The sequence below is a fragment of the Siphateles boraxobius genome, unplaced genomic scaffold, assembly GCF_051911475.1.
Source record: "Siphateles boraxobius isolate OS27281-9 unplaced genomic scaffold, OSU_SipBor_1 5, whole genome shotgun sequence".
In the NCBI taxonomy this organism is placed as follows: domain Eukaryota; kingdom Metazoa; phylum Chordata; class Actinopteri; order Cypriniformes; family Leuciscidae; genus Siphateles; species Siphateles boraxobius.
In genome coordinates this window covers 4,246,847-4,274,016 of record NW_027509141.1, presented here as the reverse complement: position 1 = coordinate 4,274,016, position 27,170 = coordinate 4,246,847, and the positions used below count along the sequence as shown (strand labels likewise).

The 27,170-nt window shown below is 38.7% G+C and overlaps 1 protein-coding gene across 1 annotated transcript; it reads right to left on the bottom strand.

Moving 5' to 3' along the window:
- Positions 1-1,053: 1,053 nt before the first annotated feature.
- LOC143712004 (endothelin-3) lies at positions 1,054-8,181 on the bottom strand. Its single transcript, XM_077204236.1, has 4 exons — positions 7,803-8,181; positions 6,382-6,616; positions 3,895-4,032; positions 1,054-2,117 (listed from the first exon to the last, which is right to left on the bottom strand). Exons 1-4 carry the CDS (start codon positions 7,870-7,872, stop codon positions 2,099-2,101), a joined length of 462 nt encoding a protein of 153 aa, XP_077060351.1. The 5' UTR covers positions 7,873-8,181; the 3' UTR covers positions 1,054-2,098.
- Between the last annotated feature and the right edge of the window lie 18,989 nt (positions 8,182-27,170).

The following is a 27,170-nucleotide window of genomic DNA, read 5'->3' as shown; positions in this document are numbered from 1 at the left end:
AGCCAAAGTCAGCCTTAAAATGCAGTAAGTCATCCTGAAGGGATATATCACACTACTACCTGTTGCATAAAAGTGACTGAATGCTCCAGGAAAAATGTGGAGTTTCCCTGGGAGAATTTCTGCAGTCAGGCTTCTCTCTGGTCATATGAACAGACTTGACAGCCACGACTACAGACATGCTACATTTGTCACTCAAGGCATGTTATATGAGATTGTTTTTGGTGATATATAGCCTATGTGAATTAGCCTCACTCATCGTCGTCTTTTAGTGGTCTTGTAAAATATCTGAGAAATGGTTCGTTCTGTGTCAGCTGAGTGTAAGAAATGTTAAACAAATCAGTCAACAAAAAGAAATTATCGTTAACGCATTATTATTGCATCAATTACATAGTATTGTGAATGCAACACTTCAGAAGGTTGTGTTGAACACTAAGATGTTTTTCTTTAGATTCAGATTCATCTTATTTTACAGTTAAAGAACTAGTATACTTTTTAGATCATAAAAAGCCTTTTCCTTCACTAAACTCCCATATTTCAAGTTAAAAATTAAGTTTTACTGCCCTTTCTGTAGATAGATGTCTGTAAAAGTGCTTTTACACAGATGTTTAAATTAATGAAATGCATGTCATTGTCATTTAGCTTGTTCACAATATTAAAGAGCTTAAGAAATGTAAAATCAAAAAGCATATTATCTTTGAACACACCCTAAAGGTATTCCTAGATGAGAACTGTGATGGACCTGTTTTTGATGTGTGTTTCTCCCATCATGCACCATGGGAAATGACCTCTTATTTCTTGGTTAGGAGGGTGTATTGAGGGCACTTTCCAAGACAGCAAACAATTCTTGCCAGGCCCCCCGTGTGAAAGGATAAGACGTACCTTGGTGAAGTAATGAGGGAACATATTCAACCCTGAGGCCAGACGGCACTAATCTTACATTTGATCCACAAGTTTCAAATTAGCTTAGCAGAATAATCTCAGCATTCTTTAGTTTAATGTTTGTTTCGCACAGTTGAGCTCCATATGGACAAACAATAATACAAGTCATGGATATAAAAACAGCAAAGGTTTAATTAAATAATAAACACAGAATCTGTACAGGACTTTTTGTACAAATGACCTATATGACGGCCATAAAACATGTGAGCACAGGCAAGTCCATTTCAGGCAAGGAATTTCATCAGTTTCATCTCTGGAATGAGTTATTTTTTGTGTGTGCGACTCAAATAACTAATAAAATTTGAACTAAAAAAATAACTAAAAAGCTTTGAATGAATAAAGGATGGTTTATCTTGTAATGGATTGAAATGTAATATAATATTGCTATTTTTTTTAGATTTGAAGAATGTATTGTAAACATGTTTAGTTAGTGAAATAAATATATAATCTAATGCATATACTTTCTTACAGTTATTCATATGTTGCGTATTACTGTGGCATTTAAAATGGAAATCTTGAGATTAGTCATAAAATACATGTTTTTTTTTTCTTGGAGAGAGCCAGGAATTTTCCTTTTGTCTTTTCTGTTATTATTTATACTCACCAATCATGAAAGACCATATTAAATACAAACATATATTTTTAGAATAAGCCAATGTTACAATGTAGAGTTTGTTGTACAGTAAATGTTTTTAAATATATTGTTCAACACATATTTTAAGAAAGTCCTTTAAATATTACATGATGGCGATTGGTCTAAAAAGGTTAAAATATTTTTCAAAGTCCTGCATTAAAATGCTTATTCAACTCCACCAGGCATGTCTGATCTGGAAGTCAGATCATAGTGGCAAGTCAAATTTGGACCATCACAGACATCTCACCTAAATGCATAAGACACACATGTTCCATGCATTGCTTCTTCTTTAGCTTAGGTGCATTTATGTAATGCTTTCACGATCACAGCGCCACTCCTCTCCAAACATTCTGTTCCTTCGCTCGGCTCTTTAATTCTCCCTCTCCGTAATAGAATCCCGATGGCCTTCCTTTTGGACAGACATGAACCTTTTCTCTGAGGTGATTCTCCAGGTGTTGGGACAGAAGAATGAAGAGGCAGTGCAATAGATGAGTAAATATCATTTAGCTGTGCTCCAATGGACGATCATGTTGACCTGCCCCTTCTGAAGGAGAACAACAAAAAAGAAAACAAAGTACTGATGGATAGTGAAAGCTGGTGGAACTGACTTCTAAATCTATTAATGAAAACAGTAACATTGAATGTGCCTACATTTTGATGTTATTTAGATGTTATTTACAAATATTTTTACTGTATTACTACATAGTCTACAATAATCCACACAACCCAGGCTTATTGGTAAAATGTGCCTGTGGTGATATCGCACATTCCGCAACTCTTTCAAAGTGAAATGTCCGAATTATCGGAAGCATAAGAGGCAGGATCATGAAAAATCTTAACAAGCGTTTTAGAAATGTGTGCCTCCGTGTCCCAGGTTTTTGACACAGAGGACACACACACACAACCTATGCGTTCATTGCTTGGGAGAGGACATTAATTGAACGTGATCAAGGGTTCTGAATCCGTCCATTGTTTCTTCCTGACCGGTGAAGTCGAGAAGTCGTGGAAGAAGCCATATTCAGCACAGATTTATTTGATAATTTGATTAACCGTTTAAATAATCAAATGTAGAAGGATTAGCCGAGCAGGGATTTGTTAGGATGGCCCTGTGTAGGAGACGCTATCTTGTGAGCCACGGCTGTGCTGAAGGCCTACCAGGCAGATCCGCTATAAGAGATCTGGATCAACACCAGGGCCTGTCCCCTGAAGCGGTTCCTGAACTGCGGTACACCATGAATCCTGCTCTTCGGGCCGCTAAACAACAGCCGCTGCTATTGGTCGCTCGATGGCTGCCATGTGGTCACAGAGGGGCAACTGTGGCTGAACTTGGTGAACATAAGGAAGAAAGAAAATCCTTTTTTATTATTTTTATTTATAATTAAAGTATGAACGTTCGTCAGTTCAATAACAGCTACAATAACATCTCTCATCTTCCTTCTTTTCTTCTCCTTCAGACAAAGAAGTTGATGACGTGTGTTACGGGCGCCCTCTTATACTTCCGGGACCTCCGATAATGACGTCACGGACTGTCACCAACCAATCAGATTATTGTGTTTTCACACGTGCTTCCGACACAGATACACTGATGGCGTCCCCATAGCGTCCATCCAAGACGCAGCGTCGAGACCTAAGACATTCTTTATTAACGTAACCTAAGACATTCTTTATTAATCAATTATCTACCCTTGTCATCATAATTTGTGTGAAAAGGATTAAAGGTTTTTGGTATTTTACTGCCTCTACTATTCATTTCAGCCAGAGACTGCAGTGAATTGTATGTAAAGGTATGTTTTTCTTTTTTTGAGTTTTGCAAAAATGTAGGTAGAGGCCTAGCGGCAACCTTCCGGTCTCACTCTTAAATCCAACACGGAAGTGACTTAAACTGCAATTCATCGACTGGCCACTAGAGACAGGCCCCAAAAGAGAGTCAATCCCATAGAACCCCATGTTAAAATTTTGCTCTTCATGACAACTGTGAGGGGTGTGATTTTTTTTATTTATAACTCATCCGTTTAAATTATATTAAGTCTTAAACTTCTGCATAATTTATGGTGTGGCCACTTGAGTGACAGGCGCGCTGCCGCTGATGTCACTACTAGCCGTTTATCTGCTGTCTGTTAGCGTCACATCACGTCAGCTAATCCGCTTTTATGCCCATTTTCGGTTATCCGGGAGTGACACGCTGCCAAGATGGGTTTCAAAAATGCTCTTTAGAAAACTGCGGGTGACGTCACTGCATCATTTTTAACAGTCTATGGTAGAGGCACACTTTCCCAACGAGCCTATGTTGGTACTTTAGCGGTTTGAAGGTTTATTGTTACCTCTGAGTGCAGAAAGCGGTACACGCTTGGTCCTTGTGTAAAGCACACGTGCAGCGCTGGCCTCCTGCACTGCCCTCGGCAGAACGCCGTATCCGCTGGGAGCCTCTATAACTTGACAGGCCATATGGGACAGTGCGCCTGCCAGTACACAAAGGGGAAAGGGTTATGACCTTGCGGGTAAAGAAAACTCTACGAAAGAAAGGCTTTCAATGCTTTGATTTACATATTCTCCCTTGAAATATACTGTATATCACGTCTCCATCCACCTTAAAATGTCAGAGTCTGGAAGTTTAAAGAAGGATGTAATGTGTGCTCAGAGTCTTTGTGCCCTCTCTGCCATAGTTTGATCTTTCTGTTGCACTCATGGAGCAGGTTACATACACAATCTGCCCAAGAGGTCTGAAATGTGACACTGAACTATGAATAATGTGGAGGTCAGAAAATTATCAGCACCATCCCAGATTATGAATGTGATCGGCATGCCAACCTCACTGTACAAACACCTGAGAATGGATTTGAATATGGTAAAACACATTAAATTGAGAGAATTGGACTCTTATTGTTAGCCGTCAGCATTATTAAATTACCCTTATTAATGTTTAATAAACAAGCACACTCTTAGAAGAAAATGTTCAAGAACCTTAAAGGGTTCTTTCAGGTGCTTATATTTTATTATGCAATTATTTAAGACTTACATAGAACCTTTTGGCCATAAATGGTTCTTTAAAAAATTAAGGGTTTTATACAGGTATGTGATATATGAAACTTTTTAGGAGCTTTAATTCATTTTTATTTTGCAATCATTTAAGATGTTTATCCTTATATAGAACTTTTTTTGGCATAAAGAATTATAAAACTCATTATAATTTTTAAAATCAAGTCAAGAACCCTATAGTTCTACATAGAACCACATTGAAACTTTTCCCCTCAGAGTGACAAGGATGCATAGAACTTATAAGAATGACAGGAATATCAATATCTGCAGAAATCTACCAAAATTTTCGCAGATTCTGTGTTCACTGGCAAACCAGTTTGGTTAGAAAATGTACAGTATTCGTAATATTTAACAGTAAGAATAACAGATACAACAAAATACACAACCAATTTTATAAACTACACTTCAGCTCAAAAGTGCAGATCATACACAGCTGGCTTGGTTTGAGGACTTTAACAGATCATTGATTACATGACATATGAAACGCACAGGCCAACTTCCAGTTCATTAGACCTTGTGTTTTTGGTTACACCTCAATAAAGGACTCTTATTTATACTGTATGTAAAGTAATGAAGCTGACTCCGAGGCTCAGTAAATCTGAACAGCTGTTCTCAGTGAGCTAAAGGCCTCATCTGCTAAGAGTTACTTCTGCAAACATCCAGTCATGAAAGCATCTCTCTGATCTCGTCTATTCTCTTTAGCCAGGATTATATGCTAGACAAGTTCCTAGACAAGTGGCTGAGAATATTAATTACTCTCAGAGTAATGAATTACTGTAGGCTATGTTGACCCACATTTCAAGTTTTTCTTTATGAACATGACTTATGATAAATTATTTTTAACAAGTTGATATATTTCACATAATATTGCCCCCCCCCCCCCACACACTCACAAATTAAAATATCAACTTTAGTGGGTGACAAATAGTTTTGCTAATTTACTAAGACGGAGCTCGTAGCAGAACCTGAAAAATTTTCCGAAACTACTACAGCTCTCTTAATAAAGATAAGTTACTTTACCAAGGATAAGTTAATCATCATCATGTACAATAAATTATTATTCTGAACATTTTGGATAAGAATGATGCATGTGAATTGTTTAAACTACACACGAAGTTTGCAATGTTATCTCTGTGATAAGGAAGGGGCAGGCCAGAAATAATTCAGTTCTGACAGAAAGGAGAACGTTTGTCCACGTGCCTCTGTTGAGCTTTTATACACTGCCAAATGTAATAGTTCACTTTTCCTTCTAAGAAAGAAATCATATACAGTTGCAGTTAAATTATAACGCAGCAAAACATTTTTCACATTCACTGTTTTTCATTTTAGCAACTCAGTTTGGTTACACTTTATTTTAAGATGACATAGTTACATTGTGCTTCCTTAATTAATTAATTAACTACATGCATTTACTATAGAGTTATGGTTAGGGTTTGGTTTAGGGTTAGGTACTTGTAATTATGCATAATTTACTGTTATTACAATAGTAAGAACATGTAGTAAAATGTAAAATGTAGATTGTCATATGTCATAGTTAGATTCAATATATTTCTTAGGGTTATTAATAAGAACCTCTTGACACAATACGTTTTATTTATTTACAAATGTTTTGGTGTTCAAGTAGCCCTATTCATAAATATGTTGTCACATTTATTCACTATTACTTATGCTATGCCATTTACCAATAAATGCCACTTAAAGATTGTTTAAATCAAAGTTAGCCATTGTAAATCCATCTTTAAAGTAAGAGGTAAACAGTAAAAGAAACGCACTCAGGTGTGTTGATCCAGATGATGTCCAGGTGACAGTAGTAAACACACTCCTTGTCTTTGTAGGAGTAACATGTGCATCTCTTGGCTCTCCTCTGTGGTTTTATGAGCTGGCAGAAATAACACGCTCCATGTTTATCAGCAGAATCACCAAACTGCTTAGGAGTCACACTTGATACTTTAGTTAAATCCTTCGCTGTGTTTTTCACAAGCACATCTTGATGAAACGTGGAAAAGCCTGAAGATGAAAATGCTTTAGTTAGAACAATGTCAAGACTATCCATTCAAATGATCTCATGTTGCAGCAGCACTAAAACATCATCATAAAAGCCTTTCTATCCGATATATATTTTACTTTGTCACAGTAAAGGTTCAAAGTAGGTTATGTACGTTCACCTTAAAAAAAATGTGATATCATAACCTAAAAATGTGCTTCATGTGGTAAGAATAAAAACACAAGTCTTATAATAGTCGAAAATAGGCATATAATCTATGGGTGACATTGACTATTTGAAGGGTCAAAGCCTTAGGTTTCCTCAGGGTGTGAAATATGCAGTAAGACTTATTGTGTTTTTACAACTTATATTTTTGAAAACACCTGCATGTAATTACGGATGTAGTAAATCTTTGTAATTGCATCTATAATTACCCCGTTGACACTTCCCTTGCCCTTTAACCCACCCATACACCTACTGTACTGTATATCACCAAACCTGTCCTATACCTGTATCACACCTCATAGCAAGCACAAGTGTTCTGCAAACACATTATCAATGCAATAACTACATTGTACCTATTTGTTGATGCAAGTATAGTTAAGAACACCTTATATAAAGTGTGACCAATAAACCCATAAATTAAGACCCTCCAACTGGCAGATATTCACTCTTACTTTTCAGATTCAGATTAGACCAAACTACTGTAACTGACTTCAAAAGTTCGGACCAATCTTGAAGAAAAAAAATTAGGTTACTAACTTTTAAGACTTAAAGATGTTTAGGCAACCGGCCGCAGACCAGTATGATTGACGCTGTCTTACAATTTAGATCTTTTTCGAACATCAAGTTCTGCTGTCATTATGTATCAAGTTTTTGACGTTCAGTTACAGTGGCGCCAAATTAGATTTGCGCTTCGACATACTGCGTCCGAAAATGACTTTCACTTCATAGTATTGTATAATTTGGAATATGTAGGGCCTATATTTCTTTAAAAACACATTACTTTTTAAAAAAGTCGAAACCACTTTAGTCACCTCGATGCATGCATCATCTAACTCCTCAATATAGCCTGTGCATATGCTTATAATACTTTTATGATATAGCCTAACGTGTTCTTTGCTTAAAAGTATGTTGTTGTTTAAAAAAAAAATGACATGCACATAGTGATTTTAGTCCACCGTACAATGCAATGCAATCTAAACCCACCGTTGGCCATTGCGACTGTTAGTCCAATAAAAAGCAAAATTCCCAAATGTATTAATGACACCTTGGCCATCCCAGTTATTCCAGGTAGTCTCCGCGAAAAAGATACGTCAGTTTAAAATCCAGGATTGACCAGAAGTGCTGAGTGATCCACATGCAGTTCAAAGTAACATGTTGTTGTTTGCTGTGTTATTCCCACACGGATTGTCATTTGTTCAGGCAGAAGAGTGGAGCTCGACAGAAACATCCTCAGGTCCTGCAACTGCTGTATTACTGCCCTTTTTCTCTCGGTGAGGTTTTATAGAGAAGATCTATCATCAGCTCGAGAAGAAGACCCACCCGCTGGAGCAAGCCCACTTCTACAGCTCAATCAGAAATCAGCTGTCATACATTACATCACACACACACACACACACACACACACACACACACACACACACACACACACACACACACACACACACACACACACACACACACACACACACACACACACACCGATCAGAACGTTATTTTAATGCCATCACATTATTTATCAAATAATCCGCAGGCATATCGTGGGTTGGTTAACAGTAATACGAGTAATAAGTAAGCCTAACTAATAAATAAATAAGCCTTACTAAGTTTCTGGTAATTAGAGGTATGTGATATACACTATGACGCTTTCCCCCACCTTAAGACATTAATGACATGTTCTGTCTGCAGATCTCTTCATCAAGAGACCACACTGGAGACTTCAGTCAATGCAGCTTTAAGAGCTGTTAGTAAAATTAACTATTTATTCAAGTGGGCATATAAGAGTGTTTCAAATTTGTTTCATAAAAATAAAATGAACTTAAATAAATAACCAGGGTTCTAATACATATTGGGGCTGGCTGCTTTTCAGGGGCTCTCAAACTCATAGACGAACTCATAAAAACTGCATGTTTGTTATGGTGTACAGTATAATTTAACTTTTAATTACAAAATCGTTTTTAATTAAATCTTATTAAATTTCATCTTATTTAATTAAAATCTAATATCTGGCAGTACATTGTATCCAGTGCTTGCTCTTTGCCCCAACGTTGCTCTTTTAATGTTTCTGAGAGACTTTGGACTTTGAATTCTTCAACCATAATTCTGCAAAGACGATATTTATTTATTTATTTACAAATTTTGCAGATAGGATATTTCTTTTATATCTCATACGATTATAGGCCTACTACTACCTGAAGTGTCAGAAAATCTTATTATACTGAACTACACCTCAAACCACAAGCACAAGAATGTGGATTCATATAAAGCCTTGTTAGCAGATTTTTGTCCAAATGACCTCACTGCTTAAATATCAGCATCGCAGACTTTTACAAAGACTTTACAAAGAATTTTAGAAATACTATTAATGTTATCTAGTATTCTCCTTTTCAGGTTCTCTCATGATCGTTGTCTGTGATGCTATAATGATGCAAAGACGCAAAGATGAATGGCTATATGAAAACCATGGTGTCTTAGATAGCATATTGTGATTGTGAACTGAAACAGGTCAACCCGAAACTGCAGAGCCAGATTAATTTACTTTTTTAATTTTACTTTTTATTTCCATCATGCATATAAACAGTGTGGGACCTGGACAAGACAATTTGTTCAGACTTCTTCTCTGACGTTTTATTTAATTTATTTTTTTTAGGTTTGCGGTCCATCCCTGGCATGTGCAGATTCTGCCATCAGCCCTTCAGGTATTTATGAAGACTTGTCAACAAGTTTCAAGATGACTTAACTTAATTTGTTCCTTGTCTACTGTGTGTTGGAAGAACAAGTCTCATGATCAGTCCAATAAAATAAAATAAACTGTTTTAAAAAAAAGTTAAAAAAGGGTCAAACAATTCAACAAATCTTGATAAAAAATATTAATGATAAAATATAGTAATTTGCTTTCACCGACAGCTACAGTAGAGCTTAAAGGGTAACTAAACCCCTGCTCTAGAGACTGACTCCACCCACTGGCAATATTTGAAAAATACTGGAAAAGTGGGCAGAGTCAAGCGGAGGGGGGGGGGGGGGGGGGGGGTTTGTGCACCTGAGACGCATCTCTCTGTATGGAACATAGACATAATAAATACATAGACGCCCTATTGGCCGCTTTGGAACGTTGCTGCGATACGTCAACGCGTCCGCCATTTTGCGGAGGGCAAGACTGCACCGTAAACAAATGCAAGTAAACGGTGAGCTGCGGTTTTCTGGATAAAAACAAAAAAGAAAATTACATTTATCTACTGAAATCAGTTGATAAATGTAATTTTTGATTTTAATTTGATAAACGTATACGTGGTGTACAAAAAGTTCCATCTCTATTTATTTAAAATCTCGATAGTTAGACAGATTTATAAAACATTTTTTTAAATAAGGAATTGTCAAAGCTCTGGCTTGTCATGTAGGCTATCTGGCTTTTTATTCTTGGATAAGAATTGTGAAGATATAATTAATTCGACTAGAGACATCAGAGCCAGCGGCAAACGTCAGAAGCTCTAGCCGAGGAAAGGCTGTTCCAGGCGGGGTACATGAGAGCGCTGAGCGCGCGCTGATCCCTGGATCTCAACTCCGAGACCGTCAGATCAAATAAATAGGCGCTATCTTTATAAATAAACCACATATTTGAGCTTTAAACAACTACATTGTCGACTGAAATACTATTAAAACTACATTTCGTGACACAATAACAGTAGTATTTTTAAATTTCGCGGCTTTTCTCCTCTGGACGTTACTATTACTAATTATATCATGACCAAATACAACCAGAAAAAAATGTTCAGTCTTGCTTGTGAAAGATAATTCCTCGAGACCTGTTTTCAATGGTACGGCGATTTGTCCAGGCCAAAGCAGTACACGAAACAGGCATTTTTATCAATTCTCGCTATGAGAAGTATGAGAAAGTTGTCCTCCGCAAAATGGCGGCGCCGTTGACGTACGCTCCAGCAGCCAATAGGGTGTCTATGTATTTATTATGTCTATGGTATGGAACCTGCCTACGTCACCAACAACCGCTGCGTCACGAACCACCGCAAACATCCAATAGGAAAATACAACTGCAGTAGCCACCGTTCAACCTGAAGAGGGCAGCACTCAGACGTTTTTACACCATATATTGTAGAATTAAAACACTTTAAACCCAAATGTCAAAAAATTTACTGGAATCAATGAACTGCATTTATGAAGCTCCATTCTAACAGATCATTAACTAAAAAAAGTTGTTTTAGTGTTTAGTTACCCTTTAAAGTTAATTTGGCATCTCATTTGTACAGACATTTTCTTGCTTCCTTCTCAAATTATGCCGGAGAACATGATCATCTGGTTTGGTTCATGTCAGCTCATGTTTATTCTGCTGTCATTAAGCAAAATGGAAAAATGTTAAACACTAGGAACCACGTGGATTTCTATCTAAATTCTCAGTTTCAACTACTATGCTTTTTACTTCCTCTCAGTCAGCAGAAAGTACACAAGTCACCATGGACAGCCGATGGACTTGCATATCATGGGAATGCACAGCATGGGATTAAAATCCTCATTCCACATTGATCCCACAGGGAAATTAATCTTGAAAAAACAGGCACTTTGAGGCCCTGCTGCCTGCCAGAATAAGGCATACGGTATAAAACTGCACAGGGCATGTTGTCAGACTTACACAAAAATGTAAAAGCGAGAGTTAAGAATGTAAAAAAGAGGGTAAATATCACATAGTTTTGCTGTTTAGATGGTGGTTTAGATTGTGGCTCAATATGATTTTAACTGCGTCTTTGTGCAAGGTTTTAATCAATGACTGCTTGTGTGGCCAGTCCGGTTTTATTTATTTACATTCACGCTGAATTTAACTTACATTACATGCATAATTGACCATAAAGTGATTGAATCCTGGTCTCGGTCGCCAATGTTAACACATCTTGATATTTGGGCTTTGCACCACTCAGCAGATGATAACTAATACTGACGTCTGGATAAGCAGCAAGGATTCTGCAGAAACAATTTAATTTTTAAAATCTAAGACCTAGACATTGGCATTGGTGTTACAATTGGTGGTTACAAAAGGCATTGGTGGTACAATTCTTTATTTCTAATGGGGACTGGGGCTGTCAAACTCCACAATAACAAAAACACTCATAGATATGAGTCCATGTGATTCTTGATGGCCAGTGAAAATCACCAGTGTACGTTATTCCAAGTCTTCTGGTGTTACAAAGTCATCTTACTTCAGAAGACAGGGTAGAATAGAATAGAATAGAATAGAATAGAATAGAATAGAATAGAATAGAATAGAATAGAATAGACAAGTGCCCAGCTAACAGTGAACATTCTCAGAACGTTCTGGCAAGGTTTTCTAAAAGTTATTAACAAACTGTCTTCCAGTAAGATTATGTTCATTCAAAGTTATCTGGTCATTAATAATGTTTTCAAAATGTTAGCAGAACAAAATTATGGCAATGTTATTTTACAGTGTCCTTGTTACACATGTTGCGTGTAGTAATAACAGTAATTCGTGCATAATACATGCAACTAATCCTAAACCAAACCAAACCCAAACCTTATAGTAAGTGCATGTTCCTAATTATTAGTCAGTGCTTAAATGTATAATTTTATTTTTCTAAAAAATATATAATGGATGTTCCCTTAACGTTTGTATAAACAAAAAATCAAGTTTTTAAAACATTTAAAAAACTGGAGGTTTTAAATGTTTAGTGAAATTTCAGATAATGTTTTCATAACCTAATGAGAATGTTGGCAAAATCTTCTTAGGTCATGTAATTGTTTGCTGAGTAACTGTTTTGATGCTTTTTTGTTGTTGAGTTTGACAGTCCTTATCACCTTTCCTTATGGAAAAGAGGAGCTAGGTATTCACCTGAAAGATCACCTTTTATGTTCAATGGAACAATGAAAGTAATACAGATTTTGCAGGGCATAAGTATAAATAAATAATGAAGCATTCTCATTTTGGAGGGGTACTAATCCTTTAACCTGTCTCAGGATCAACAGTAGGTCACTCTACCTTTACAAACTTCTGCTAAAATGGCAACGATTTGCACTCGGATTTTTGAGATTGCTATGATGACAATAAGAAGAACCATGGGTTCAGTGAGACACACACACATAAACCAAATTTATTTGAAATCTGCATTACACTGCAACTTCATAATAACGTCCAATAAGAGGTTATTTTACCCTTAATCAGTTGTAGTGATACCTTCAGAGACTATGAGCTGTCTCGGTCTTCACAGACAGAAGAGAACAGAAGAGAAGAGAAGTAACTCCATTATCAGCCTCTGACACTCACCACACACACACACTCCTCATGAGTAATGCACAAGAGACTCACGTTTGACAGTAAAATGTTGCTAGGGTAATGACCTGAGTACAAAATATACAAAGCTCAAACAAATAACTGGTGAAACCATTTTGTGAGAAGAATATTTATCAATATTCAGTAATGAAATTAAATATGTTTACATTTAAACCTTGATTCTGCAGTATGGGGTTATTATTGCTGAAAATAAATAAATGAATTAAAAACATTTATTAATGAAAAAAATCTATTAAAAACATGAATATATTTTTAAATGTAAAAAAAATTGTGGGACCAGTGTGATCACCCACAGGTTTTTGTGTATAGCCCACCTTGGCCCCATTATTAGCATGTGGGACCCATGTAAGCCCATAATGAACATCTAAATGGGCCCCACTTAGAGCCCACTATTGACACATCTTGACCCCTCTGGTCTAACATCCATGAGGTCCATGTGGGGCCGATGGACAAATTTCTCGGGGCCTCATTTGGGTTGCCCATGGAGGGCCCAAGTGACAGACCATCAAAAACACACATGGAAATGTTGTCTGGGACTACACACATTCATGCTTGACAGAGGAATAGGAGCAAACTCTGCCCAAAAGATATGGCTAGAATGCGGCAAATCATATGTGAAATATTCTGTCTCTCTTAAAAGATAATTTTCACATGGTTTATGAGAAATGTGGAGAGTTCACACTAGAATATACTCTACTGTAGATCTAAAGTAGTTTAAAGTTAGTTAAGAACTGCATTTTAAAAACAATACATTTCATCTTTTGTAATGCATATATAAGGAAATTGGACAAACAAACATGTTTGATATATCAGAACACTTGTGTATCATCTATTATTTTAATTATTTCATTAATTGTTTACTTAATTTTATTTCAAAAGAAAACCATTTATTTCCATTATGGGTAATTTTGACCCCTTTTATACATTTGTGTAGGTTTTTTGGTTAATGTATTCTAGGGTTAAGCTGGGTGTATCCCAATGATGTAGAGCTTGTTTATATATACAACAGACTAATGCATTAATAAAATAACTTAATCATAAAAATGCATTCAGCTAAAGAAAAAAAAAAAATCAGCCTGCAGGTCTGCTTATTTCCCACCTTAATCTAGTCTAAAGCCCGTCTGAAGATTCTGCTGGAGATGTTAGATTATCATGTCATAATTTCTCGTCTGCCTTTTAACCCTGCGACATCTGAGAGCAATTTCCCCCTCTTAGCCACGACCCATAGGTTCATCATAACAGGTTCATCATAAAGCAAAGTGCAGAAATCGGATCAAAGCGACGTGCGGATGAAAATTCTGAGGAAGTCAGTAGATTACCTATTTTTGTCATTAAATCATTTACATAAACAAAGCTGGCCTACTATTAACTAGTGGTGGGCCGTTATCGGCGTTATCGTGCTGCGTTAACGTGAGAATCTTATCGGGCGATAAAAAAAAAATATCGCCGTTAATCTGTTCTCAAAGTTGGGTTGGGAACAATAAAATAGCTTTTTCGAATATCGTTATATTTTCGCGCAAATTGCGCAGCAGGGTATTTTCCTGTCAGGGACACAGGTGTATACTTTTACATTTTACGTTGGGCGATCGTTCCTCTCGTTACTTTACATGTTGTTAAATGAGTTTATTCCAAGCGCGCTGTATTTTATGGGCATGAGCGATGTTCAATTTACAAATGAATCACTCTTTTGGTTCGATTCTGTTCAAAGACTTCATCAAACAAGTTGGCAGATCTGTCTAAATCGGTTCGCGAATCAGTTCTGTTCAGTTCCTCACGCACCGAATCGTCTGAAGCGCGTTCAATCACACTCGACACGGAGTCGTAACAGGAAGATTTAAGAACATCAAGAGCTACAGTTTAGTCTAGTGAAAGCAAATCTGCAAATGCATTATATTTTTTGCCAGCGATGAAGATCTTTAGTTGAACATCTTCGTAAGCTGTCTGTGAATGAATGATTCCACAGGACGATACATTCGATTTCATTTCATTCAGGTAATACATTTTACAACCAAACAGATTATTACGCCACGATAGCACGACTAAAAAGTATGACATTATCCGTTGGACATATACATTAATTTATAGGCTACAAAATAAATAAGCTACCATTGTGTAGAGTTTATGAAATGAACACCCGCCATCCCGCGGTAATGTGTGTGTATTGCGCAGGGGCATAGTCACACGAATAGTTTACATATTGCTTGAAACTAATTTGTTTAAAAAGAAGGAGGCTTCACATAAAAAGGAGGAGGTTCACATAAAATCATTATGACATATGACATTATTTTTTGATCTAACGAGCATCTGGTTTGGCGATGCAAAAACGGACTGTAGCTATATGCTTATTGTTTGATTCTTCTTCCAATTAGCCTAAATTACTATGTTTAAAAAAAAAACGACGAAAACATGTTACTTGTTCAATTAATAAACAGTTTGTTTGATGACAAATCGCTAAAGATGAAATTGGCCTCCCTTTCTGTCATTGTAATTGTGCGTTTTATTTATTTATTTTATTTTATAATTTTCTTTGAACGATATTCGACTTTTGCTCCTCTATTGTCGAATGGCATTTTTGGCAGAAATTCACATCCCTACGCGAGGCGACCTATTCTCAAAGACTTACTTTTAGTTATTATTTGGGTACATATTCTGAATGCCTTCGGCAGAATTCAAATGAGCCATTTTAATCTAGATTAATCTAGATTAATTCCAAGATTCCAGTGAGATTAATCTAGATTAAAAAAATTAATCTATGCCCACCTCTAATATTAACTTCTTTGAGGTGCCATTTTTTAGAATCCAATTTATATACCAGTCATTTTTTCTTTAAATCGATGTTAAATACAAATAAATCAGGATTGAATGAAATCAACTCTTGAAGTTCTCCTTTGACTTGAGGAGGATCTTACCCAACAGCTGGTTTAACCATACCTTTTTTTCAAAAGCCGAACAGGAAGACAACGTATCACATGACCACGTCATGCTAATAACTCATCACAGCTTTAGTCATACATTACTCGCTAGCCCATCTCACTTACCTTTCTTCACAGCTGTTCATCCGTATTTCTCCTAAAGCAGTCAACCTTTGACCATCTGAACTTCTGCATTTCAGAACAAGTAAAATAAATGTCATTGATTGTTTGATAGGATTGTTTTTCCCCAGACCATATGAACTGCATCGGACTGAGTTGAACATTGCCAGCGATTTAGGCTGTTCTTACTGTATTTCATTTAAAGTCAATTTTGTTGATCTTTATTAACCTAATTTCTTTAAATATGGAAAATAAAGTATGTCACAGTCTGTCTTTTTTAGCTTCATTTATTTAATTTTATTTGTTGCTCAAAGAAAAATAGTTTTTTCTTGGAAAAATAGTCAAATCTGTTGGATTTTTTTCTTCATTTCCCCACAGAAATGACGAGTGACTATGGTAACCAGGATTTGTCAATTGCCAAAAATAGATGGGGACTCTTTTTTGACTATATCTACAAGGAATTAAATATGATAGGCAAGGTAGCCATTCCACTCAAAAGTGAACAAGGTGACGTATTCGACCCTCTCTTTGCCTGAGGGTTAATCCATGACTGATTCAATTAGAAGGCATGTGTTTAAGGAATGGAATGATATTCCTGAATGGCTTCGTCATAGTAAGACTGCACCTTGACTAAGACAAATCCCACCTGGTCTCTTTAGGCCCCAACGTGGTGCAAAAGGTTTTGTGATCAGATTTCTGAAACCATGTAGGCAAACACGCATGTGACCACTATGTGCCACTCAATTGCGTAATCAATATGGGACAAGTCATGAGGAAGCACATAAAAATGGGGGATTCAAAATTTGCTGCGAGGTACAAAAACACACTGATTATGATCAAAATTGCAATTTCCCGCCTTATGTTCTTTATTTGTAGATTGCTTTGCAAGCCATTTAACATGACCTTGTCCATTCAAGTCATTCAAGTGTAGGTTACACATTTTCAATAGTCCCCTTTAGACTTATTAACTATAAAGAACTTTGCAACTACATGTCAACTAACTCTCATTAGAGTATTAATAGACTGTTAGATTCGGATTCGGTTAGTAGAATAAGTTGACATTTTACTTGCAGAGTTACTTATAGTCAGTAGAATATCTGTTGAGAGCATCAAAATAAAGTGTTACTGAGAATGCCAGAGAATGAGCACACAGCGTTTTCATTCTCCATTAGTTTATGATCTATCTAACAGTCCAGTCTAATACGTTATTAGATAGAACGGTTATACAAAGAAAGTAGACAGTATATGAAAAGGTATTAGCGTATGCCGTGTGGTTGATGTCCAATATGTCGCTTGTTGAGCAGAAATACATAATCATGTTTCTCTTGGTCCCCTCAAAGTCGCGTTGGATTTTCTCCTCAGCGTAAAGGTTAAGAGGTCCATCTATCACTGTCTTACATCTTCGTAGAGTTAGTTTGTGGAGTAAATATATAGGCTATAATAATGTGTGTTTGCACAGCTTTTTTTTAAAGGTGGCGGCTGGTGTTTGACCAATCAGCGAACACTAACGTCACTGGTAGTTCCTATAGTGCTGGTTTAGATCGAGTCTGAAGAAGGAGCTAATTTAGTTCCTTCAAAAGAAGTTCCTAGAGCTAAGATCGTTCCTAGTTCCTGCGGTGTGAACAAACACTCCAAAATCCGTGTATTTCCGCCAATGGTTCTAGGAACTATGAAAAGGTTCCTTCGGTGCGATTATAACAAGCTTTTTGCAGGCACCACATGTCACTCAGTGAGTGTAATTTATGTCTTTGTTTATCCATTTAAACCTACATTAGGGTTATTCACTTACACTACCAGCCTCCCACTTCATAACAACATGGATTTGTTTCCCAAGCCATTTAAGCACAAAACTCTCCTTGCAACCAATTCTAAAGATTTCACTGGTCATGTCAGTCACAGCGCTGACTGCCTACAACACTGAAACAAAGACACCTACTAACCCCTAACCTTACTATAGTGTTAGTAGATACTGATAGATAGTATTACTGGCTCTCACAATATGATCCAATAATGATTTTTCTGAACTCTGAACTGAATCTGAGAACTGAACTTTTCTTGACAGGTGACTTGACCAATGAAATCAACTGCAGGACAAGATTTGACCTTCGCTGGTTTGGTTTACAATCATGCTTGTAAACCCATTAAACAGTCCCTCTGTATCTGGTTTCAGTGGTCGGGTCCAGTTTAAACCTAGTGCTCTCCGGTTCAGTCTAACTGCAACGGATCTTAATACCAGTTGTAAGCAGTGTCAAGTTTTTAAAACATGACTTTTAAATGCTGTAAGGTTTGTTTGCTTAACCAACAAAGATAGAAGGCTCTTAACCAACTGAAGCTATAAAATCATTTTGCAAAAGAATTTCAAAGAGGCTCAGAAGTATGAAAGCATAAAACGCTTAAAAGTACCAAATATAAACCCTTATTATAAGATCTTAAATGTCCTGAATTAGATTAATATATTGACCCAAGCTCTGACTAAATTGGGATTGTAATGATTATAAGCACATCTAGATGAATTAGTTCCAGAGATACATACTGTTTTCAGCCTGTTTGCTGCCCAGTTCTCTGCACTCCTCATCATGAAATACCTAAGACTGTGGTTTTGGACCGGCTGGTGATAAACTTGCCAGTGTGCTTCAGATGTTTTGTCCACTGGCACATGGGGAACTGCATAATTCACCATCTCAGTTTATCTTTCACCGCAGGATAAAGAAATAAACAAAAACATATGTTCTCCCTCGGCCTCGTCCTGCTCGCCACATCCATTTTTGTCTCGGACGTTCTATTGTTACATGTCTACTGCCTTACATGGGGTAGTGCCTCCGCCCGGATGCCCACCAGGTCGATTGTTTGTGCCAGAGAGATTGCGGTCCAACGTTATCCAGTGGGGTCATTGTTCCGAGCTAGCTTGTCATCCGGGAGTTAATCGTACCATCTTTCTCATTAAACAACGGTTCTGGTGGCAGACCATGGCTCGCGACACTCGTCGTTTTGTATTGACCTGCTCCGTCTGTGCTAGCTGTAAGACCTCCACTCGTCCTCCGGCTGGGCTCCTTCAACCGTTGTCAGTGCCTTCGAGACACTGGTCACACATTGCGCTAGATTTCGTCACAGGCCTCCCTGCCTCACAGGGTAACACGGTGGTTTTAACCGTGGTGGATAGGTTCTCGAAGGCAACTCATTTCATCCCTCTGCCCAAATTACCATCACCCAGAGAGACAGCGGTGGCTGTCATAGACCACGTTTTTCGGATTCATGGCCTCCCGACGGACGTGGTCTCTGATAGAGGTCCCCAGTTTATAATCCAAATTTTGGAGAGAGTTTTGCCGGTTGCTGGGGGCGAATGTCAGTCTTTCCTCTGGGTTCCATCCCCAGAGCAACAGACAGACGGAGAGGGCCAACCAAGATTTAGAACGGGGGTTGCGATGTTTAGCTTCACAGAATCCGTCCTCTTGGAGTCAGCACATCTCATGGGTTGAGTACGCGCATAACTCATTACCAGTGTCGTCCTCGGGCCTGTCTCCGTTTGAGAGTAGTTTAGGGTACCAGCCACCAATCTTTCCTAGTCTGGAATCCGAAGTCGCGGTTCCCTCCGCTCACGAATTCGTCCAGAGGTGCAGACACATCTGGAGAACGGCCAGGGAGACCCTTCTCCAGGTGGGTTTGCGCACCAAGGCCCAGGCCGATCACCACAGGTCGAAGCCTCCTGTCTATGTCGCTGGTCAAAAAGTGTGGCTTTCATCTACTGATATTCCTCTCCGCTCCGCTTGTAGAAAACTTGCTCCTAAATTTATTGGCCCGTTTACCATCACCAAGATCCTTAGTCCAGTGACGGTCCGCCTCAAATTTCCTCCGGTACCGGAGGAATTCATCCCGTTTTCCATGTTTCAAGGATCAAGCCCTTTTTTCGTTCTCCTATTAATCCGCCAGTCCCGGTTCCCCCACCGCCGCGAATCGTAGATGGGGAACCAGTTTATTCGGTTAACCGTATTCTGGACGCAAGGCGGAGGGGACGTGGATTCCAGTACTTGGTGGGGTAATGTCACGGTTCACAGGTTCACTCTCTCATTCTGTGTGTTACTGTTCTGATCTGATTGCCCATGAGCGTCAGCTGTGCTGACGAGCAATCAGATTAGTCGCAGGTGTACCTCGTTTGTGAGTCCTATATGTAGTGCTGTGTTTGTCATGTTCAGTGTCAGATCGTTTTTTCCCTGGTCCTGTTCGGGTCTCATGTATGTTTACAGTCTCGTTCTCAGTTCCTGTTCTCACGGATTTCTGCAGCTCTCTGCCAGCCTTTTCACTCTGCTTCAGTGGATTATCTGGTCCGTGTCGTTTTCACTCTGCTTCAGTGGATTATCTGGTCCGTGTCGTTTTCACTCTGCTTCAGTGGATTATCTGGTCCGTGTCGTTTTCACTCTGCTTCAGTGGATTATCTGGTCCGTGTCGTTTTCACTCTGCTTCAGTGGATTATCTGGTCCGTGTCGTTTTCACTCTGCTTCAGTGGATTATCTGGTCCGTGTCATTTTCACTCTGCTTCAGTGGATTATCTGGTTCGTGTCGGATTTACTGGGTTCCGGGACCACGCTTCACCCACTGCAGTCACCTGCGCTGCCAAGGCTCTGCTGTCTGACCAAAGACTTCACCAGCTTTCCTGTTTCGCTGTTCACTCAGTTTATTAATAAATACTTTTACTTGCAATTCGATCCTGTGATTCTTACCCTGACATAACCCTGACACCTATGGCTGATACAGAACCAAAAGGAAGTATTAGGTTTATTCACATAGGACCACGGGAGAAGATCATGGAGCAGTTTCTTTACCAGTTCTTCAAAGATATTCTTCTTGAAAGAAGATTCATGCTAGGCTTTTATTTTCCCTGACAAATGTTTTTCCTCTGTACAGATGAAAACGTTATTGGAATGTTTACCGTTCACACGGATCCGTGAAAACAACTAAAAACACTGTATTATGCAAGCCAGTCAAATAATTGGCGATGTCACTGTGTAAAGAAAGACTATGCGCTACACACATAGGCATACAAACGCGCATGTCACGGTTCATGAATTCACTGTGTCCTTCTTGTCTTGTGTCATTGTTATTATGTGTGTGGTCACTGACCACTACCGCGGTGCCTATTTATACTCACTGTTTTCGTCTTGTCTTGTCGTCGTGTTCTCGTCCCTGTTCAGCATCTTCACTCTCTGGATCCGAACTCACCAATTCACCCATCTACCACCATCAGCCCGGTTTCCATCAAGGTCCCTGCGTCACTTGTCCGCCCCTGTGTGTCAGGTTTTGTGTGGATCTGTGGTCCCTGTTTATTTAAGAATAAACGTGGACTAACCTGCTCTTGCCTCCTCTCACTTTATTGATCATGACAGCGCATGCCTATAGACTAAACACATAATGTGCACGTCATCACCATTCTCACAGATTCACGTTTTTGAAGTTTACACGGGTGTAACGGTTTATAGCGTATCGCTTATAACGGTATCGCTTTCGAAACCCATTTTCAAAAACTTGTACTTTGAAACCTGCTTCAAAGTTTGCATTCTCAGGCTACCAAAACGTTGTTGTCATGTATATGAATGACCAGAACACATTAAAAGTTTTCTGTTTTCATTCGAAAACGGTGTTGTGTAAACGGCCCCTAAGTTACTGTAATACTGTAAATCAAGTGTAGCGTCAGTTCTGACAGGTCACGTTAGTCAAGCTCGCATCAGTGACTTTCAGCTGATCAACGTCTGCCTATAGAAATACGACGCCTATCAGTGTATACATATATAAGCTCCTTCAGTATTATCAGCAGCTATCGCATTTCTCTTACCCTCCTCCATCCCCAGCACCTCCTCTCGTCAGTCAGGATTTGGCATCCCTTGAATCAGAATAAATTCTCGAATTATGTTGTACTGTAAAATCTTGAATTAATGATATCAGCATACATTCATGTTGGTTCTGTTCTGTTAACCCTGAGGGGGGTTATTGCTGCTCGTATCTATGGTAGGCTGACTGGATGCGCAGGGAGTTCTCGCCCAGAAAAGAACCAGACCGCCAATCCAAACTGTATGCTAATTGTCAATCGTATTTGACTATAGTGGTCCTGACAGAACTAATGATGTTGGATTTTTACATGATAACATGATTTTAACATGATTTTTACAAACAAAATGAATAAATTAAAAACTTACTTAAGCTACAATGATTTTCTTCTAGAGCTTCTAAAGCTACAATATGTATTGTAAAAAGCGCTATATAAATGAAGGTGACGTGACTTGACTTTTAATCTGGAGGTTTAGGTTTCATGAAGGGGCGATCAGTGTAGTTTTTGTGGTTGGTTCTCTAATCATGATCAAAATGTAACCATGAGAAAATCGAATAAATCCTACTATTAGCCGAAACATAGCTGTTTCCACTTCAGGCAGAAAGCTCAGTAGTCATGAGCAAAGTCTCTCATTCTCTGTTCTGGCTGCTGTACTAATGTTCTCAATCATGATGAAGATGCTCATTTTCTCCTGCTCCTCTCCACGGTTTGAAAAGAGAGAAATCACAGCCACTCTGACTTAAAATTCCTACATGAGTAAAACACTAAAAAATAGTGTGTGTGTGTGTGTGTGTGTGTGTGTGTGTGTGTGTGTGTGCGTGCGTGCGTGCATTACAATAAATTACATTGGAGATTCATAAAGGACATTTTGAACATGTTTTCATTTATATATATCAAACTTCTTACTGAACACATTGTCCTCTCTCACGCAATCTTACATTTAAATTACAAGGAAAATTACCACCATTACTTTTGCGGTTTTTGGGCAGTTTTCTTTATAGGAAAACTGCTTGAGGGTTGAATCAGATTACTCATGTTAATTCGCTAAAAACACACAACACGTGTCAGAAAGTAAAAAATTGGATCTATCTATCTATCTATCTATCTATCTATCTATCTATCTATCTATCTATCTATCTATCTATCTATCTATCTATCTATCTATCTATCTATCTATGACATCTTTACAAATTTAGTTTGAGGCAAGAATTTACAACAGATTCAGCGCAGTGCATATTACTGACTTAACTACATTATTTATTAGTGTAACAGTTGCTCAGCTGTTTTTACAGTTTTCCTCAATCGCTTCATTCACAGCAACTGTCACAACTCTTCGCTGGAACATCAGAACTCTATGGCATGTCTGCAAAACGTAGTAACTTACCCAAAACATTTCATTCATGCTTCAAAACAAATTCAGAGAATAGGTCAAAATTGACTAGGAAAAGTCAACACTGTAGTACACAAAAAGAAAATGAACATTTGTATGTATACAGTACATTTATATTTGCAGCAATGTGTTACATGTAAACTGAAAATTCTCAGTTGCTTGTTCATTTTTACATACTCTATTATGTCTTTCTTTAACACATATACAGAACATATCTTCTTAGTTACATTTCGTCTTATTGCTCTTCCATGACAAGATTTTTAGTTTACATGAAACACATTTTCTATATTTATGCTGTTCAGAGCTGTGATGTTCCTCCATGTTCAAAAATGGCGGTGATTGTAGCCTACTGTTAGCACACAACACACACACACACACACACACACACACACACACACACACACACACACACACACACACACACACACACACACACACACACACACACACACACACACACACACACACACACACACACAGACACAGGGCTCTCAAGTTTTATCAAAAGTTTAGAGTGAGATTTAGGGGAGGAGCCACCCAAATATTTGCAGCAGCGGTCCCTCGACCCAACCAAATTCGCTTCAATTTTTGCTAGCAGTTCAATTTTGCCTATTGTTCATAATTGACCCGCACAAATGGAAATTATAACAATTGTTAAATCTGATAAAAAGACAAATTCATTCCAAATAAAATAAATAGTTATATTTAAAAAATACAAATTTATTGAAAAATAAAAATAAATTTGACCCCAAACAAGCCAAATGAACATCAGTGCTCAATGTACATAACATTGTGTCATAACAACTTGCCCTGAGCATGTATGTCAAGACCCTGTCGCCTTTACAGGGGTCATCGGATGCCCATTTTCCACAAGTTGGTATGATTCTTTTGGGTCTTCATGTAAAGTTTGTAACATACTTTGGTTAAAATTTCTCAATGGTTGTGTAAAACAACACCTTTTTTACCTCTTCAAAAACAGCTCTGTTCACAGTGACCCGTTTCGGTGCATGTCTCTTTAAATGATAATGAGCAACAACTTTTTGGCTTTTTGAGGATTAAAAAAAAGTGAATGGATTTTTTTCATTGCATGGTGATTGTGTCCACACACTGCAAAGACACATTTATTTGCAAATACCATATAAAAGTGTATTTTGCATCCGATGACCCCTTTAAAAGCAGTTGGAGAGTTTTTGAATGCATCAAAAATAATTTAACACGAATTTGGCTATACTCCTCAACATCAGCTCTCACTGTCTTTGATCACAGGCAAGAGATATCGTCCAGGAATCGTAAAATCAAAATGCTAAAAAAAATAATAAATAAATGAAGATGTCCGCAAACCGCATTCATCAGATCGTGCTCTTTCAACTTCCACTCCGTGTGTGCGCGTGTTGTCTAGTAACGAACGTGCTTGCAGCGGGAACACATAATTTACCCGGAAACAACTAATTCTAATTTCTGATTGGCTGGTAGCTAGCATTTAACTCTATATAACTCGAGACAGATGCTATGAACTCGGCAGAGAACTTCCCTCCGTTTGCCTGCGCCTCGTCCATTACTGTAATTGTATAGCGGGACAAGTTCCCTTACTCCTCAGCGTGAGAAATACAAGGTGTGGCGTGTGAGCGTGTGAACGGGTTGAAATGCGTGTGTCTCACGCCCAATGCGTGAGACTTGAGAGCCCTGCAGACAGACAGACAGACAGACAGACAGACACACACAAAGACACAGACACACAGACACAGACACACAGACACAGACACAGACACACAGACACAAACACACAGACACACACACACACACACACACACACACACACACACACACACACACACACACACACACACACACACACACACACACACACACACACACACACACAGAGACAGACACAAATACACAGACACAGAGACAGACACAGAGACAGACACAGATACACAGACACAGAGACAGACACAGATACACAGACACACACACGCACACACACACACACACACACACACACACACACACACACACACACACACACACACACACACACACACACACACACACACACACACACACACACACACACAGACAGAGACAGACAGACAGACACACACACACACACACACACACACACACACACACACACACACACACACACACACACACACACACACACACACAGAGACAGACACAGAGACAGACACAGAGACACAGACACAGAGACAGACACAGACACAGACACAGAGACATGGACACAGACAAAGACAGAGACACAGACAAAGACAGAGACACAGACAAAGACAGAGACACACAGACACAGAGACAGAGAGACAGAGACAGATACAGAGACACAGAGACAGAGACAGAGACACAGACACACAGACACACAGACACAGACACAGATATAGAGACACAGAGACACAGACACATAAACACAGAGACACAGAGACATAGAGACACAGAGACACAGACACAGACACAGAGACACAGACACACAGACACAGACACACAGACACAGATATAGAGACAGACACAGACACAGAGACACAGAGACACAGAGACAGACACAGACACAGACACACAGAGACACAGACACAGAGACACAGAGACACAGAGACACAGAGACACAGACACAGACACAGACACAGAGACACAGAGACAGAGACACAGACACAGAGACACAGACACAGAGACAGAGACACAGACACCGTCCACACTACTGCGTTTTCGTTTAAAAACGGAGAATTAAAACGAAAACGATCTCCGTCCACACCAGCGTTTTAGCTGCGTATTAGAATTGATCTCCGTCCACATTAAAACGACTGAAAACTCGGATCACGTGACCATTCTCCAACACTGTGTATGCGCGTGCCGGTGTAAACAGGAAACGGATGGACTATTCCTCAGATTTGATGAGGAAGCAAGTAACGTTAGCTACCTCTGCAAAGATTAGAAAATGTCGAAGACCAGAGATTTCTTTTCATGGACCGCCGCTGCACACGGGAATTGTCATAGATCGCTCGAATAATAGTTTGCCTCCGGCGCATGTAGGCAGTTATAGCATTGTAAAATGCAGAATTTGCTTGCACAACAGCTGCTAACAAAGACATCAAAGTCAGTAACGCTTGTAATTCGTTATCCATGTTGCACTCACTAACATCAGCTACGTAGTCCAGGATGTTTTTGTTTGTTTTTTTCCGGTGACGGGACATGTGATGGGTGGCTGACGAATCAGGGAAGGATACGTCATGGGTGATGACACCCAATCATAGAGCCGAGCGTGACCTTCTACGTCATCTTTTCTAAACTCCTCCGTTTTGTCCCGTCTACACTAAAACGCCCTCCGGAGATTCAAAACGAAAAACGGAGCTGCAGCGTTTCTAAACTTCTCCGTTTTGGGTCTTCGTTTTTCCCGTTTTAGTGTGGACGGGAGGTGCAAACGTAGCAAAAGGTCTCCGTTTTTAAACGAAAACGCAGTAGTGTGGATGGGGCCACAGACACATACACACAGAGACACAGACAGACAGAGTTTCCAAACTTGATTGGTAAGATTGTGATTCCTATTTCATTACAACATCAGGCCACTTGTCAATTTAACAAACATTACAAACAATCCATGTCATAAATATTTATAGAATATGCCATGTCTGACAGATTTTTTTATCACTTAATGGATTATTTTGCATGTGAAGCCTCATACAATGAAAGAATGTTTAGAAGAGTTTTCAATTACACTGAGAATTAACTCATCAGTTTTGATCGACAGGCTATGTGTGTTACATGTCTGTTTGTGTTTGGACTTCCTTTGTTCATT